The 17393-nt window shown below is 38.3% G+C and overlaps 1 protein-coding gene across 3 annotated transcripts in view; it reads right to left on the bottom strand.

Moving 5' to 3' along the window:
• Positions 1 to 15831, bottom strand: part of LOC117419544 (chromatin remodeling regulator CECR2-like) — a 70748-nt gene extending 54917 nt beyond the window's left edge. For all 3 annotated transcript variants that reach the window (XM_058986419.1, XM_058986420.1, XM_058986421.1), the window contains exon 1: positions 15518 to 15831. In XM_058986419.1, the coding sequence (XP_058842402.1) occupies positions 15518 to 15637 (120 nt within the window). In that variant the 5' untranslated portion in view covers positions 15638 to 15831. The remainder of the gene's footprint in view (positions 1 to 15517) is intronic.
• Between the last annotated feature and the right edge of the window lie 1562 nt (positions 15832 to 17393).

The following is a 17393-nucleotide window of genomic DNA, read 5'->3' as shown; positions in this document are numbered from 1 at the left end:
TAGAGATGCAATCAGTAATTTCTTCTTATTATTTCTTAGTTATTATTAATAACACACAGATAAAGTACTACATTGAAAACACTATTCCTAAAAAGCAAGGATCAAAAATGATCATTGTAAAAACATGTATGAGTCTGTTTTATACCCTCGTAAAGTCCAGCTTCCACTGCCTCAAAGTAGCAGGAGGGTGACAACGTGTTCTCATGATGAAGTACAATGGGGTCCCGTGACTGGCAGGTTCAACAGAGACCTGATCAGCACCTGTCACAGATGGCTTGAGTGGTGCGTATGGGTGTTGACGTCAGACCAGGGAAAGTCCTTCAGCCTTTTCTCACCCGTCTGCGACCTGACAATCGCACAGGGTCAGATAATGTTGAAAAATAACATTTGCTGCATGGTCGGAGCGCATTCATCTGCGACAGAAGTGTGAACCAACCTTTATGTTAACGCTTTGTGAGAATGCTCTCAAAACAATAGGTTTACCTTGATGCTGGAGTCTAGATTGATGTTGATATTTACGATAATAACTTGTGAACGTTAGTAAACCGAGTTACACAAATGTCAACATCTGCTGCATGGTCATATGCTGGTAACCATCATGGAGCAAGGAACTTTTAATAGAAGAAGTTCATAAGCAGCCACATTTATATAATCTGTCACTTAAAGAATATAGAGATGCCCATTATTCAGAGAAATAGAAAAATGCCTCGGAAGCTCATGGCCACACTGCTGGAACTGCCAGTTGCTCCGCGCAGCGTGACTGCAAGCCTTTCTGCAGGTGTCACTGCATCGCTGTGTATTTTTGCGATTCAGCAATGGTCCCAATCTGTTTAACAGATCGTCAAACCTTTCTCCTGTCATTCTAAAATACCACACCTCTCTAATTCCCTTTCAGATTCTTGGTTGAAAGGACGGATGTACCAACAACTTCGCTTTTGATTTTTTTTTTTAAACCTCTTGTATGAGAGGTACAAACTCAGCACATCTCCTAAAATGTCAATTGTTCCAATTACGCAAATGCAGTCTGTATTTAAATTATGGACGACAGCTACACAGTCAAAAGGGCTGTGACACGATGCGCCCTTTCATACAGCAAATAGTGAAGCTGTACAGCTTTTATAGCTGTCTGCACCTGATGTATCGCATTCATCTGCGACAGAAGTATGAACCAGCCCTTAGAGGGAACGCTGCATGCTAGTAATACAACATGATACAGTACACAAGGCTACAAAAAGGGCACCTAGGCAACGGAAATATATATAAATAAATGTTTTATTTCTTAAAAGCCATGAAGATCAATAATTGTTTAATCAAATTGCATCCCATACATGTCTGCTTCAGTACTATTTTAAAGTGATGCGACAGAGACTTCAGAAATAAAACACACAGCTCCTCTCCTCCTCCTCCCAGCCCTCAGAGGAATTAAAATCCCATCACTAACCCAGCAGCAAAGACCTCAAGCTCTCCACACTCCCCTGACAAGTCCCAGGCTAGGCTTCAAGTACAACGGGCAGACGCACTAAACACAGAGCTGCAGTTATCCACAGTCCCAGAAAGGGGGAAAATGCCACCTTTCATTTTAAACAGTAAAGCATGCTTGCTCTAATGGTGTTGTATACCCATGATGTAACAGGTGCAGCCAAGTTCACCTTCGTAATCATTTAATTACACAGAGGCTCAGCTCAGCGAGGAGACGCCCATTACCTTCTTTGTTTAAACACTAAAGTTAATTTTGTACTTCTCTAATCTTGGCAAGTCTTATTAACCTGGGATGTGCATCCAGCCACTTGAACACTGCCAAGGATGCCTGTCTGCACTGCAAGATTCACAAGCCAAATAGCCTTTTATACCTTTATTTTCATGTATCTTTTTTTAGGTACAGGTTTAGATTTCACTGTACCTCTGTAATCCAACACACTGTTATCCGGTACAATTTCCCTGTCCAAAACGAATCCAGATTAGACAGGTTAATGCACAAGGAGTTAGCATTCACTTACTAGCTCAGCCCTGTGCTCAGCTGTAACTTTATTTTAATGAATACCATCGCTCTGTTACAGTAATAATAAATATTAGGGGTTTAATCAGGATACTTTATACTGTATGATATCGCAATAGGAGGTCTGTATCATTTGTATCGTGAAACAAGACCAAAAGCAAGACACAGCTCACTGTCGTTCACCAAGTGGTTCTTGAATGAAGAAGAAGTGTAGTTTTATTGTTGGTATGAATGCATACCTAACTCTGCTTTATTTTGTTTCTTAACAGAATATAGTTTTGTGACATTCGTGTATTGTTACTCCCCTTAATAAAATATATGGATATAAAATCTCTCCACCATAAATCAGTCCTATTCTAGTGGTGTCCTTTTGGTCACTGTGAATGACAGAGAAACAAACCTCCTGAGGTTTATTGCTTAAAACATACATGTATGTACCAAGTTATTTTCTTTCCTGTAGAAGGGCAAGCAAACAATTTTGACGTCATACTTCGAGAACAAAAATCAAAGACAATGTATCTCAAAGCACCAAGTCTTTTCATCTGGCAACCTAAAAGTCACTTGACCACAACATGGCAGCCATTTTAGGTCACAGGCCAAAGGGAAGGGTACAGTTAAAAGCAACCACCTCCCCAGAATTGTATCCACTTAATCTGGACCTCCAAACAGAAACATTGATAAAAAAAGATACATTTCAAATATTGATGCATAACTATTTTATTGTTCTGTTATAAGGTGTGAATTTAATTAATTCAATGCATACTGCACTGTGACAGGGCTAAACTTCCAACACAGCACCTCTTAAATCCAGCTCATAAAAAGAACACCATTTTATAACACTGCCCTTTCAAAAGGAAGCCATGTAGCCCTATTGAGGCCTCTCCTCCATCAAGAGACTGGAGCATTGTCCCAATGTTAGGGGCAGGTGTTAAAAGCCTGAGTCATTCATGTCAATCTAATTGGTGGGTCATTAATTTGGGGCCATCAACCTTTTGGTAGTGTAAACAGCTCAATCACAGACAGTTATGCTAATGATCTCAATGTTTGGGCATGTTCTCCTTGTACACCTGGGGTTCCTGGATTACTCAGAAAGGCTGAATAAATACCTTAGGGTGGAGTGCAGCTAACTATACAGCACTTGTACCCCGCTGGCAATGGCTACGTTCCACCACTTGTGATGAATCATTTGAGAAGCATTATTATTATTTGTTTATTCAGCAGACGCCTTTATCCAAGGCGACTTAGAGACTAGCATGACAAGAGACTTCAGGCATCTTCCACAAAACACCACAATCCCCGGATCTCAATCCAGTTGAGCATGTTTGGGGATAAGCTTGAAGGATGCATTTGTAATCATGATCCTCTGCCTAAAACTCTGCACCGATTGGATAAAATATTAAATGATTGAATTGATTAAAATCCCTGGATGCACATTCCAGCACTTTGTGGAGCCACATGGTGTCAAGGCTGTGATCAGGGCACATGGAGGCCCAACTTGATATTTGGTATGTGTCCTAATAAAAGTGGCCAGGCGGTGTATTTTATTTAGGAATGTTCCATGTAAAGAGATCTTGAGATATTTCAGAAGACCGTAATATTATTCACACCATTTAATACTGTAATTTATACTTTTTTTTTTTTTTTTTTTTTTTTAATTCCTGGAGCCAATATATTTGTTTTATTCATTGAGACCATTTTAATAATTGGGAAGGAGAAGGGGGTGGTGAGTAATCCTCAGCAGTGGATCAGAGACCGCCACTCAAAGTTGGGGGCAAGGACCTGGCTCATCTAGGGTGGGTATCTAATTTTCATTCATTTTTTTTTTTTTTTTCTTTAATTTAGAACACTTTTTTTTTTTTTTAATTTAGAACACAGATTTCAGGTTCCACTGTTTAGTCCAATTGAAAAGATTCCAATAATGTCAAATTTATTTTTCGTGAATATTTCAGACAAATCCTTTAAAAACACAAAAATCTAAAGTTTGAAAAATGCCATAAAATAATTATTTATTTTTCTTCTTAGGAAACTTTTACACAATTCAAGTGCCAGTCTGTACTGTATATTTGCCATCTGGTTTGAGCCCAAGTCATTTTATTTACTGGTCTTGTTTACTCCTAAGTTTACCATCCGATGCTACATTGTGGGCAGCAGTGTGGAGTAGTGGTTAGGGCTCTGGACTCTTGACCGGAGGGTCGTGGGTTCAATCCCAGATAGGGGACACTGCTGCTGTACCCTTGAGCAAGGTACTTTACCTAAATTGCTCCAGTAAAAACCCAACTGTATAAATGGGTAATTGTATGTAAAAATAATGTGATATCTTGTAACAATTGTAAGTCGCCCTGGATAAAGGCATCTGCTAAGAATTAAACTAATTAATTAATTAATTAATTAATTAATTAAATTATCAGCCAAGTCCCCACTGAAACCTATTAGCAGCAACCTGATTTATAATTTCACTGAGAGTGTAGATCTCACTTAATATCAACTTCTGTTTATTTACAATTAATGATACATTGGAAGTGTCTAATCAAGCAGAGTTTACTTCCTCTTGCTAAACAGACCCAACTCGCTTCTCTTGCAGGCCCAGCAAAGAGCACATGAGAAATACATGGTCAACTGGGTTAGAGACAGCCCCCAAACACCGAAACACACAGAGTGCGGCCCCACCGACAGACACATGCATGTGAGCGGGCTGGGGAATGTACAGAGAACTCAAACTATAGGGCTCAACATAGCACTGTGCACACTGCAGTAAAGAGAGAACAACATTCTCCACCTACAGCTATGGCCAAAGGTTTAGCATCACCTATGAATGAACATCAATCATGTAATCAAAGAAATTATCAAATTATATCGCAAAAGTCTACCGGAAGCCATAACAATGGTAGTTTTTCATGTTAGGTTTCGAAATGTTACATTTCAAATTTGTAGTTTTCCCATATACTTAACGAAACACTGACAAAACGGTATGTAATTCAATGTGTTACGGTAACATTATTTCAGTACGGTAATACATTTTCCATCTCAATTCCATTTGCTCTTGTGTTAAGTTTGTAATAAAATCACGCATTTACGTGATCGTACTTCAGTACATTTGATTTTCAGATAATGTATTTGTCTTTGTAGCTGTTACACAAACATATTACATATTTAATTGTACAGTCCTCTGTGTAGGTTAATGATGGAATAAACACTGTCTGTAGTTCAGCCACATTTCCAGGTTGACTGGAAAAAAAAAAACCCACTGCTTTAATACTGTATCTAGTCAGTGTATATACTAAGCTGGGGAAAGGAAAGTCATTCCACTGTTTTCGGGCCGGGTCGGATCCGGGTCCAATAAGAATTTTACATCGGGTCGGGTAAATAATTGTCGGTTCCTGGTCGAGTCGGGTTGATTCATTTGGACCTCTGAAGACCTCTACGGCACACTCCCTTGATGGGTATATGTCTTTCCACCCACATGTATTACAATATTGAAATAAATCAATAGTACAGCAGTCTTTAAGGGGGTATGCAATATGTTTTCTATAAACTGCTACTGTTTGTATGCCTTACATTCAAAAACCAGACGCCTCAGAACTTTCAGGTACCAATCAGGAATCCCCAGGAGAATAAAGGAACATTCTGATTTGAAAGGGATGAAACTGAAGTGTAAAGCTTTGAGGTAAACAGGTCATTTATATTCATTTGGGTGATTGTGGGCTCTGTTGCTCCAATATTGACTTATTTGTCTCTGCTTTTAGCTGGCTTTGAGCTTGTATAAAGAATCCTAAGTGACTGCTCTGAACAGCCTTCCTAATTCCATTTAAATCATGTGACAATGTGACCTCCCACCTAGGTGGGGCTGGCAGGGTTAAAAGGTCATTTATAAATAGAATGAGGAAGGTTATAGTCAGGGCTAACAAATGGCCACTAATGACGGGACTCTGTGGGAGAGAGCTACAAGCATGCCTTACTCAATGGCTTTTATCCTATGTTCCTGCTAGCCGTTCACCACAAGCAAAATGTTTTCCTGTGTGGCTCAATTAATTTTCACCAAGGCTTTGAAAAAAAATGTACTTGTGTAAGACTATGCCAGCAGGATTATTTTGAACATGTGCCGATAGATGAATCAATACAGACACTTGTTTCATTTAATTTCACCCAATGAAAGCCATTAGCTTGATTACCTAACATATGCACCAACGTTGTGTTTGGTGGCACAGTTCTAATTAGAAACAGTCAGCAGACGGCGCTGCTTGTAAAAATTAAGAAAAAAAAAAAAAAAAACACCCAAGCAGAGGAAAATTTGTGACTTTTCTAAAAAACATGGTACAGACTCATTATCAAACTCATGTAGCCCAATGGAAAAGCAATACCCATATGCAAAAAACAAAAATATGACTAAGTCAGAGGAACAAATAATAAAAGAATAAACACATTTATTATTTTAAAAAGAAGGATTCATCTCACTATGATGTATTGAGTTTTAATGTTGGAATCAGTGCAATACGGTCAGTAGTCCCAGGTGAAAAAACACCTTAAAAAATGTTGTTTTTTCATAAAAGTCATGCCTGTACAATCTTACTTATTACAAGCTTGTGTAACTACAGCTGCGGTTGGTCAGAGGCATTTATTTTAACATACACTGTTAGCACTGTCTACTGGTGACAGTGTGTTGTTTGTATGTCATTCAGGCTTGTATTGGAAGCTGAAAAGCTCACCCATATTATTTGTGTTTAGGGAATAACCTGGGGTGTTTAGGGTGGGGGGGGGTTGTTGGACACAGTTATAGTCAATATGTTTATTGTATTGTGTACAATAAAACAGGTTTTACATTTCTTTAATCTTCTTTGGTGTGGCTTAAGTTTTTCCAGTGTGGCTAAAAAATATTACGTAACTGAGCAGACATTTGAATTAATAGCCAGGTATTGGTAACTATCAGGTACACAACAGCCGAAGGCACAAGTTTTAGCGCTGGCCAAGTGTAATCTTTCCTGAGGCTACCAGGCAACTCAGCTCTGCAGCACTCTGGAATAAAAGATTAAAATATTGTCCTCTGTCATTAAATAATATTGAAGTTGACAGTTATTTCGTTTTGTGCAGTTTTAGACCAGGCAGGGCACAGGAATGGGCCAGCAATTCGTCTGGGCACAGTTTTTCTTCCCATTAAACTAATACGGTAAAACTTCTCCAAACAGTTATGGGACATTCAGAGATGTGTATATTAAGCATTGTAAATTCAAAATCTTCCCAGAGTAATTACAAAACTCCAGTGAATAACCAAATCGTTATTTTAACCGTGTCTTTTTTTGTGGACATTTCACTTCACTTCTAAAGTAACCACTGTCCAAATCACAAAAATAAATGACGTCTTCCTGAAAAGATGAGTAATCTTTTTATCCAGGGACCACTGACAAGGACAACTGCGAGTAGCTGGGTTAGTCACAGTCTCATGTAACAAAAAGGGGTTTATCTAGACCTTGGTTCTGACTCACATCCTGAGTCCTCCAGGACAACAACCCTGAATAATGAATGACTAAATGGCTCAGCGGTTGGCCTGTTTGGATTAGGAGGTAAATGGGTTTGTTGCCAAGCCTTGGCTCTCTGAGATCAGTTCCACAGGAGCAGGCTGGCCCTTTTGTTCACAGGACAGCTAAATCCTACCACACTCAGCCTCATTACTTCTGCTGAAAAAAGCATGGGAGGATGAGCAGCATAGACTCCCATCTGCCAGTTTTTCTCCAGACCACTCTTGAAAGAGAGGTTTGCAGTTGATAATCAAAAATAGAAAACATATCCTTGAAAAGGATATAAAGCAGGTTTGTTTGTGAACAAAAATAAAGCATTTCCGGGGGCATGACGGTATAAGAAAATGTAGGAACATGGAGGAGGCCATTCGTCCTTATTTATTATAGCCTGTTGTAACACTATGGACAAGGCTTAAACTTTAATTCGAAATCAATATGACGGTAGAATGCGCCAACAAAGTAAACAAGACAAAAATTTTGATACATGTACGGTAAATGAAGCTACCTTAATAAAAATAAACTGAGCTGCTCACAGAAGCATCTAATTTCCAGATATTTGCACTAAGACTCCAGATTATTATTTGTTTATTTAGCAGACGCCTTTATCCAAGGCAACTTACAGAGACTAGGATGTGTGAACTATGCATCAGCTGCAGAGTCACTTACAAGTGCGTCTCACCCGAAAGACGGAGCACAAGGAGGTTAAGTGACTTGCTCAGGGTCACACAATGAGTCAGTGGCTGAGGTGGGATTTGAACCGGGGACCTCCTGGTTACAAGCCCTTTTCTTTAACCACTGGACCACACAGCCTCCTATTGCAGGCTACCCACCCTTTTGAATCCAGGCGCTTATTTTTCTAGTTTTGGAATCTGGTAACAAGCCTCGTCTTCCTCCATCTCCTGCCAAGTTGGTTTGGGATGAGGATGCCGGCGTCAGCACTATCCCTTTCGCTTGTTTTTGCTGCTTCACCCAGGTTACTGCTCACTGTACCCCAGGTTAACTATTGTTCGGATCCTCACTAACATTTTCTTTTTTTTTTTTCAATACTTTTGCATTTGGCTATGTTTGTCACTTTAGCATCCTTATTTACATTTTTAAATGTAAATAAATTAGGTCTACACATTAACAGACGACAGACTCAGTCTTTAATTATGTTTTTTTTTTTTTTTTAATTAAAAAAAAAAACTTACAGCTTCAGCTTTTCACTTATAATGCATGTATTTGTGGGCAGCAGTGTGGTATAGTGGTTAGGGCTCTGGACTCTTGACTGGAGGGTCGTGGGTTCAATCCCAGGTGGGGGACACTGCTGCTGTACCCTTGAGCAAGGTACTTTACCTAGATTGCTCCAGTAAAAACCCAACTGTATAAATGGGTAATTGTATGTAAAAATAATGTGATATCTTGCAACAATTGTAAGTCGCCCTGGATAAGGGTGTCTGCTGAGAAATAAATAATAATAATAACTAGGATTACTCTCACATGACATTGCTGGACTCTTGGTGAACTGTTTCATATTATTGTTGTTGTAATGAAAGCAATAAGATAAGATCTTTTCAAAACACCTTTATTTGTAGACAAATACTGTGGTAGTGGAAGACTGTAAATATGATTCTCACAACAGTGCTGGACATTTGTTTTCTGAACTGTTGTAATAATTCTTAGGTTTTCCTGCTTATTTTAATGCCAGCAATGAGCCAAGGGATGTTTATAAACATTATGGCAGGTTGGAAGTGTCAGCAGGTGTTTGAGTTACTATTACAGCAACAAGAGCCTTATTGAAAATCTTAGCTTTAATTATAATAAAAACAATTTAAAAAATTGTGGTAACATTTATTAATTTACTTTTAAATATCAACATTATATTTATGTTTAAAATGCCATCTTTTATTAATAAGTTGATGAAAAGAAAGTGGTAAAAAAAAACAGAATTTGCTATTTCCAAGAATGGAAAATCAGTTGCCCTAAATCACCTTAATTCAGTCTCCCATTCTATTGTGTGAGAGAACAGTGGCATTGCTATATTTTTAAAAGCCAACAAGACAAAAGCATACCAACTAAAACCAGAAACACTGATTTCAATAACTTAAATCATTATTTAACTCATTAATTGTTGAGAATTAATGGGTTAAAGATTTAAGTTGATCATTGAAATTTGGGGTTTCTGATTTTAGGTTTTAAATAACATACATACCGATGAACAAAACATATACCATGAACTGTGAAAGAACCCTGTAAACTACAATGTATTTTGTGTTGCCGCATTCACTGCGATTCCCAGCTGCGCTGTTATTTGAGATGATGCTTCAACACATCAGAACTTCAGAAGAGTTTTGGGCAAATGCCTTAAAATAAACACTGAAAAAGAGAAACAGACCCTCCCTGTTTATATTTTATTAAAAGTGGAATCCCTGCCATTCACACACAATTATATCATCGTAAAACTACTAGTCTTGGTTGCCAGAAAAAAGGCGGCTTACATTGATGGTATTTTATGCAGCTAGACAAACAACTACCCTACGTTAAATTATTGGACATGAAGGAGTTAATGGTCCCCTTTAACATTTATTTCAGCATCAACCCATCTTACAGCAAATTTACAGCTGATTTAGCACTGAACCAAGATGGTGTTCATCCAAGATAAAACTGGATGTCTGCCAATTGTCTTCAGCTGAACACTAGCAAAGGGCGGCACGGTGGCGCGGTGGTTAGCGAGGCTGCCTCACAGCTCCAGGGTCCTGGGTTCGATTCCGGCCTCAGGGGTCTGTCTGTGTGGAGTTTGCAAGTTCTCCCTGTGTTCGCGTGGGTTTCCTCCAGGTACTCCAGTTTCCTCCCACAGTCCAAAGACATGCTGGCTAGGTGGACTGGCCTCCCTAAATTGCTCCTTAGTTGCCCTGCAATGGACTGATGTCCCGTCCAGGGTGTAGTCCCGCCTTGCACCCCTATGTCTGCCGGGTTAGGCTGCGGCTCACCACGACTGTCTATAGGATTAAGCGGTTACAGATAATGGATGGATGGATGGATGAATGGATGGATAGATGGATGGATGAACACTAGCAAATCTGAACTCCATCTAGTGGGATCCAAAACTCAACTTAAGAATCTCAATATAGCTGCTCTGAACCTCGGAAACTGTCTGCTGCTGCCTTCCCCCACAGTACGAAGCCTTGGTGTACTTCTTGACAGCAACCTCTCCTTTAGGGGCACACATCTCCTCCGTTGTCAAATCTTCCTTCTACCATCTTCAAAACATCTCCAAAGTCCGTCCCTACCTTTCTCTCCTAGATGATACTTCGTCATGCATTTGTCTCCTCTCGACTCCTGCAACTCTTTATATGGTGGTCTCCCGGTACGCACCAGCTGACCTGCTGTGTCCCTGGCCGCAAGCTGAGGTCCTCCGACTCTGGCCTGCTTGTTATCCCCAAGCAAAAGTGAACCATACTTGGAGAATGCTCGTTTAGCTTCATAGATCCAACTCTTTGGAACTCTCTCTCTCAGCTTTGGTGCATAATGCTCCCACTGTCACTCGCTTTAAATCAACTAATACATACATAATACATGCTATTATCATGTATTATGCACTTTCCAGTGTATTTAATGTATTATGCATTGTTTTTTACTGTATCTCATGTATTATGCATTTCTCTGTATTTAAAGTATTATGGATTTTCTTGTTGTTACTGCATCTTGTAAAGCGCTTTGTGATGGTGGTCCACTATGAAAAGCGCTATATAAAATAAAGACTGATTGATTGATTGAAACCCTAAAAGAATTGTAATAAATTCAAGGACATATTTCAACCAGAAATCTTTTAGTGAAGACATTGACAAAGACTTCGTCGAAACGTTCGGCACTGAATTTATTACGATTCTGATCTAAAATGAGCACTATTGAGTGTTTAATAGTTATGGATAATGCCAGGTAAACCATGATTCGTGCTATTCAGGGTCCAACACCAGCAATTGAAGCACTTCCAATGTGTTAGCACTCATCTTACTGATGGTAAAGTAGTCCAAGATTAGTGCAAACTGAGATCTTTAAAACTAGCCTTACCACCTCCAGGAATAAGCAGTTTAAAAACATACATTGGTTTGGTTCAGGGGTGAAAAGACAGTTGACAAGACAGCAGGAACAAAGGTCTTCCAAAGAGCATTGGAAAGAGAAGGGGACAGAAATTGTCAGAATAAAAATTGGATGTACACAAAAAGGTTTCAATGATTAAAACAAAAAACATTTATTTCCGATAGCCAGTTCAGTAACACTTTCAGAAATAGACATGTGATTTTGTAATCATTTAAACCTTTTGTGTACATCTCTCAAAAAATAAATAAACTTGTCATGGTTGTATACTGCAGTTATACCTAGTGGTGTAACGATTCACCGGTATGGACAATATATCGATCCAGACTCTCTAGGTTTGGTTCAAATCGATAAGGAATCATTCATACCGATACAAATGCACTGCAACTTATTAAGTAAACACAGTGATAACACAACATCGTTTAGTGAAAATTGAAGTGGCGCAGGACTGCGTGTGAATTTATTTACTTTACTTCCTGGGTCAAATATTGTTTACGTCATTACAGTGCGTTCCTCACAGCAGATGCGACGGCAGACACAAAAGAACAGACCAAAGATAATAAACCCAAACCTATACAAAATGCTCCACTAAGCTTAAACCCAAAGTGTGGGAGCATTGTTTTTTTTTTTCTAAATGAAAAGGGAAACCAGCTGATAAGTCAAAAGCAATTTGCAAGATATGCCGAACAGAAATTAAGTACACTGAAACTACAACTAATCTTTCCGTGCACTTGAGAAGATGCCACAATATTGATGTAGACTGCACTGACTTAGAGACCTATAAAACCTGCTAGGCTACGGCCCTCAAGGACCAGAGCTGGGCACCCCTGCTGTAGGTGTTACTGCCATTTGCAAAGCAGACCACAATGCCACACTGCATAAAGAAATGGGTTTTAAAAAAGGAGTACTGTGTCCCACACAATTTAAAAAAAATATATATATTTTAGAAGGTTACTTATTATAAATGTATGGGCTGTAGGCATTTCATGTATACACAGAAAAAAACTCACTTTTGGTTTAAAAAAGGTAATGCCTCATTTGTTTTGATGCCTTATTGTCAATATGAATATATTGTTTGGTATAGAGCTATTTTTTTATTGAAGAATGAGTAGTATGTTTGCTCTGAGTTGTAAACATGGTTATTTACACTTGTTTCAGGAACACAGTTACTGAGGTTGAATAATACATGTTTCATTAACATTATAATTATTCAAGATGACACGTTTTTGCAGTTAGCATTACTGGATTATACTGATAAGCAACTTTTTGTGCTTTATTAGTTGTATAATGATACGTATCATATCGCAGCCCATGTATGGAGGTACATATCGTATCGTCGTCAAGGTAAAGGTACACACCCCTAGTTATACCTCTGTTCAAATGTATAAACTACCTAAAAGCTCACACAGTAAGTAACAGGCTTTCCAGATTCAATGAGAACTCCCTCCTGGGATTAAACGGTGACCGATACAGAGAAGTAATGCAGGTCAGCAGCCAATGATGCACCCATCATGAAGAAAAGCAACAATCAGAGAGGCTGTGCCTTCACTCTGCAGATGCTGCTACAGTGCAGTCAGCTTTGACAAAGAGATGATACCTCTGTATAATCTTTACACTCTAATCACTCTGCAACCTGAAAAGCAAGGGGTTCTTGAGAGGAGTGCTTTCAGAATGAAGGCTTACCCCTACACACTATTCTGATATAGGATTGTCAGACTAACTCCAGTAGCAGTCCCTCATGTTCTGGAATTGCACTTTATTTCAGAAAAAAACCCTCATGGTGTTGTTTCGCACTCTTAAAAGCACCTCAACAATGGATGGTTACTGGTGGAAGTCTTGAGAAAAATCCAGGGAAACCAATCTCCAAGGACAGTAAACTTTAAGGCAAGCCAGCCCGCCAACCATACTTTGACCCAGAAGCTAAGGGGTTACAAAAGCCCATGAAAATGTAACTGCAAAACACTGCAGATGAAGACAGTTAAATGACTTCAAGGACAGTGTTATCCTCATGAAACTGTCTGCTATTGAGTTCAATTAGCCCATTTTGGCTTGTTGTCAGTAATTCATATAGCGTGTGTAAGCAAACTCCAGAATACTTTAAAAGCTACCTTGCGTTAAATAAATTGCAGGTTTTCCAACAGCACTGTATGACTTCGACCCACTACTTAAGCCTCAAGCCAGCCAAGCTTAACAATATGATCACGTTTCAGCAGCCCTCGGTTTATTGAGCAGTGTTATATATCACATTGGTTGGATAGGCAAGCCTTGAAATCAGATTACGAGTTATGTTTCTCGAAATATTTTAGAAGGTTATTGAAAAAAAAGCGCTGATGATAATAGCAGCATCTGGTGTGGAGATTAAATTCCGCTCAGTCACTCATGCAAACAGATATTACAATCAATTACCAAGGTGAGTCGTGAGCTAGGTGCATGCAAACCAACAAAAGTGGCATTTTTCAGGAACGTCACTGTGGCTCCGTATCCGAGCCACACACGCTGGGTTTAATTCACCTCTTTTGACATGCCCCGTTGAAATAACTGAAAAGGTGCAAACGGATCCTTAGCTTGAGTTGAGCAGAAATCAGCATGTGGCGTGTTTTTCCATCTCTCTTCACAAATAACAAAGCGAAGCCTTGCCCCTTTTCCATGGGGAGAGGGGGGTTGATGCATAGAGTTTACGTCTTATCTTTATCCCAACCCTCTCTCATCACTCTTCCAGCGACACTGATCACACACATTTTATTATCCTGCGTTTCGCCTGAAAAAACACATTATAAACTCCCTTCCTTTAAAATATCCTAACCCTATCATTATACTCCATTGTTAGGTCAATGTAGTAAGCTCTCGAAACCCAAATAATATACATCAGGATTAATTAACAATTACAATATAATAAAAACAACTCCGCAGTCAAGTACAAGAACGAAACTATCTGCAAACTTTAACCGCTTCATCTAAATATGTTGCCGAATGATAATTAGTAATTACCGTATGTAAACAAATGTACAGAGTACAAAACAGCGTCGAAACCGTGATGCAAAAACATATGCAACGTAAAGTAGCAAGCGCACGTGACTAAACTGTTGACAAGAAGAAAAACAAAACAACAAAAATCAAAGTAATATTAATCAAAGTGTAGATAAAACAAAGCTAACCTTTGCCCTTTAAGTGCTAGCTACTGCATTAGCTAGACTGGCTAAGTTCATCGAAAGAAATACGAAGCAAAACTGTACTTGTCAGGAAGCAATATAACTTAGAATGAATTAGCCTGTACGATAAATGCTGATTATTTTAAGAGGTTTAGTCACGATGTACTCTAATGTAATTCAGGCAGAAATACTTGGATCGTAGACCCAACTTGACACATTTCCGCGATCAATATGAACAGGGCGAGCTGGGTCGAATGGCTTCATCTCGTTAATAATTGTCTTAGGTTTCTAATATTATTCCAGCACCAGCGTGGAAATAAGAAACCAGTATTTTCCCACAACTAATCAACATAAACCGAGTACTGTATTTTGTAACAGACCAAAAAAAAACAAAAAAAAATTCAAAACAAACTACCGTGGACACACATGCTCCATCTTCCTGCATCAAAACAAATAATGGTTTCGTGCAAATTAACCTAATTAAATAAACAAATAAAAACCGAACTGTTAACTCAAATTAAAAGATCATTTCTGTTTTTTTATGCAAAATAAAAATGCATTGAGACAGAGTAACACAACCAATTTTAATTGCATTTAAATGTAAAACGATTAAGTTTAAATTAAAAAAAAAACATTTCTACATACTGAGCCTTCATGCAATTAAAACATAACGAAACAAACACCGCCATGTGTTAAAAAAAATAAATAAACCAAAGCACTCGAAATGAAAATAATAAAATCACCATTTAAATAAAAGGCAAATAAATCACTGTGTACTTGCTTACCTCAATTTCAAAGTCTGGTAAATTGAAAGCAGTCCTGAACAGGGAGCAGAAGTGCGCTATGGCGGGTACTTCCCACCAAGAACGGATTTCTTCAACAGAAACTAAACATTCCTGGGACATTTTCCAAAGAAAGCTGCAATGTATACACTTATTCCTTACATTAGAAAACTGCTTTGTACTTTGCTTTCTTTGATTGCTCTAGATGAAATAAAGTTGCATCAAGTCTATTGCCATTGCTACCCGGAGAGCACAATCTGCTCCAATCTAAATTTCACAAGTAACGAACAGATGGGGGGACCTACCATCTCAGCACAAATGGGGGATCCTGCCTGACATCTATAAACTACTCCTTCAGGTCATCCTAACTTTAATTTATATATCACTAATATGTCAATACTAGACTTCAATTTAGTTTATTAAAAAATGAAGATACTTGATATGTCCCTTCTTTTTACTTAGATATTTGTATTATGTGAAAGCCTTTATTATCAAGCCCCCACCTCCAGCTACTTGGAATGGGCCCATTTAAAGGGAACGCTTGTAACATCTCTGAACGCTTGAAAAAAAAGCGCTCCTTCTGGCTGGTCACATGAAGATGTCCTGTGGCGATGTAGCATCCCTTTGCAACTCCAAGAAGGGTTGTGTTGTCCTAGTATATAGATACCGACACGAGGGTCATCTGCCGGCAGACAAAGATAATCCGTGACGAAGGGTTCATGGAAGTTCATGAAAAAGTATTTTGCCAGGACAACCCCTCGAGTTATTAACAAATTGAAAATGTAAACACCTTTTTAATGGATTAAAAAATCTAGCAACGATTATTAGAACGTGGTTATAATTTATTTTATCCCAAATAGAAAGCCTTTACTTGTTTTTACCAGTTTTGGCCTGTATAGTTTACTATGAGTAGGCCTATGCTTTTAAAATTAGATATTATTTACATTCATTGTCCATTCATTTATGCCAGTAGTTAGAAAATAAAGCATTTGTAAATATTGTATTAAGAATATTAAGTATAGAACATTTCACAATATTTGTGCTAAAGACTTACTAAAATATTAATACTGTTTTAAACTTATTAGATTTGTTAAAATATCTGTAAAATGTTCACAATAACTGCTACGCTAAAAACATTGGTAAAAGTGCAACTAGGATATTGTATGTAGTATTAATTGTGGGTTAAGGTAAAAAAAAAAAAAAAAGCATTAATTCTCTTAGTGTCGAATTTATCACTTGCAGTTAAATAAATGCATAAGATGAAGTGAACATACTGGTGATGAGCAGCCAGCTTCCAATCAAAAAATACTCTTCCACATTCTTACTTTTTACAATATAATGTCCAGATTTATCCATCAATTAGAACACGAAAATGCAATGTGCACGTTTATATGTGACAGTAAAATAAAAATACAAATTACAAAACAAGCTGCAAACAACTTAGGCATTTACCTTCTTATATAAATAAGAGGGAAACATATATATCTTTCCTTGTTTTGTATAGATGGAACAGTATGCTGCTGATACACACAGACTTCCTTTTAACACCCAAATTATACAACAATACCAGCTTGAAACCAGCTTTGGAGAATGCCATCAAGCTTTCTGATTAGGTACAGTCTAAACATACACTCAAATAAAGTGAATTGTATTTTGATGTAAAACTCGATCAGGGTCTTAACAGTGACAGACCCGTATACCACTTCCATTCAAATCAATAAAACAAACTCCTGAAGTGTTATGTGTTGTGACTGAAAGAAATATATGAACGGACCCAGGTTGCGCTGTTAAGATCTATTGAATACACCCAAAGCCTACTAGCTTACATTAGGATGCCTCTGTTGTTGAGATCTAGAGCTCCCCCTGTTGTAAGCAATGA

Source organism: Acipenser ruthenus, chromosome 14, assembly GCF_902713425.1.
Source record: "Acipenser ruthenus chromosome 14, fAciRut3.2 maternal haplotype, whole genome shotgun sequence".
Classification (NCBI taxonomy): domain Eukaryota; kingdom Metazoa; phylum Chordata; class Actinopteri; order Acipenseriformes; family Acipenseridae; genus Acipenser; species Acipenser ruthenus.
The sequence above is the reverse complement of the archived record's forward strand: the minus strand, read 5'-3'. Positions and strand labels throughout refer to the sequence as shown.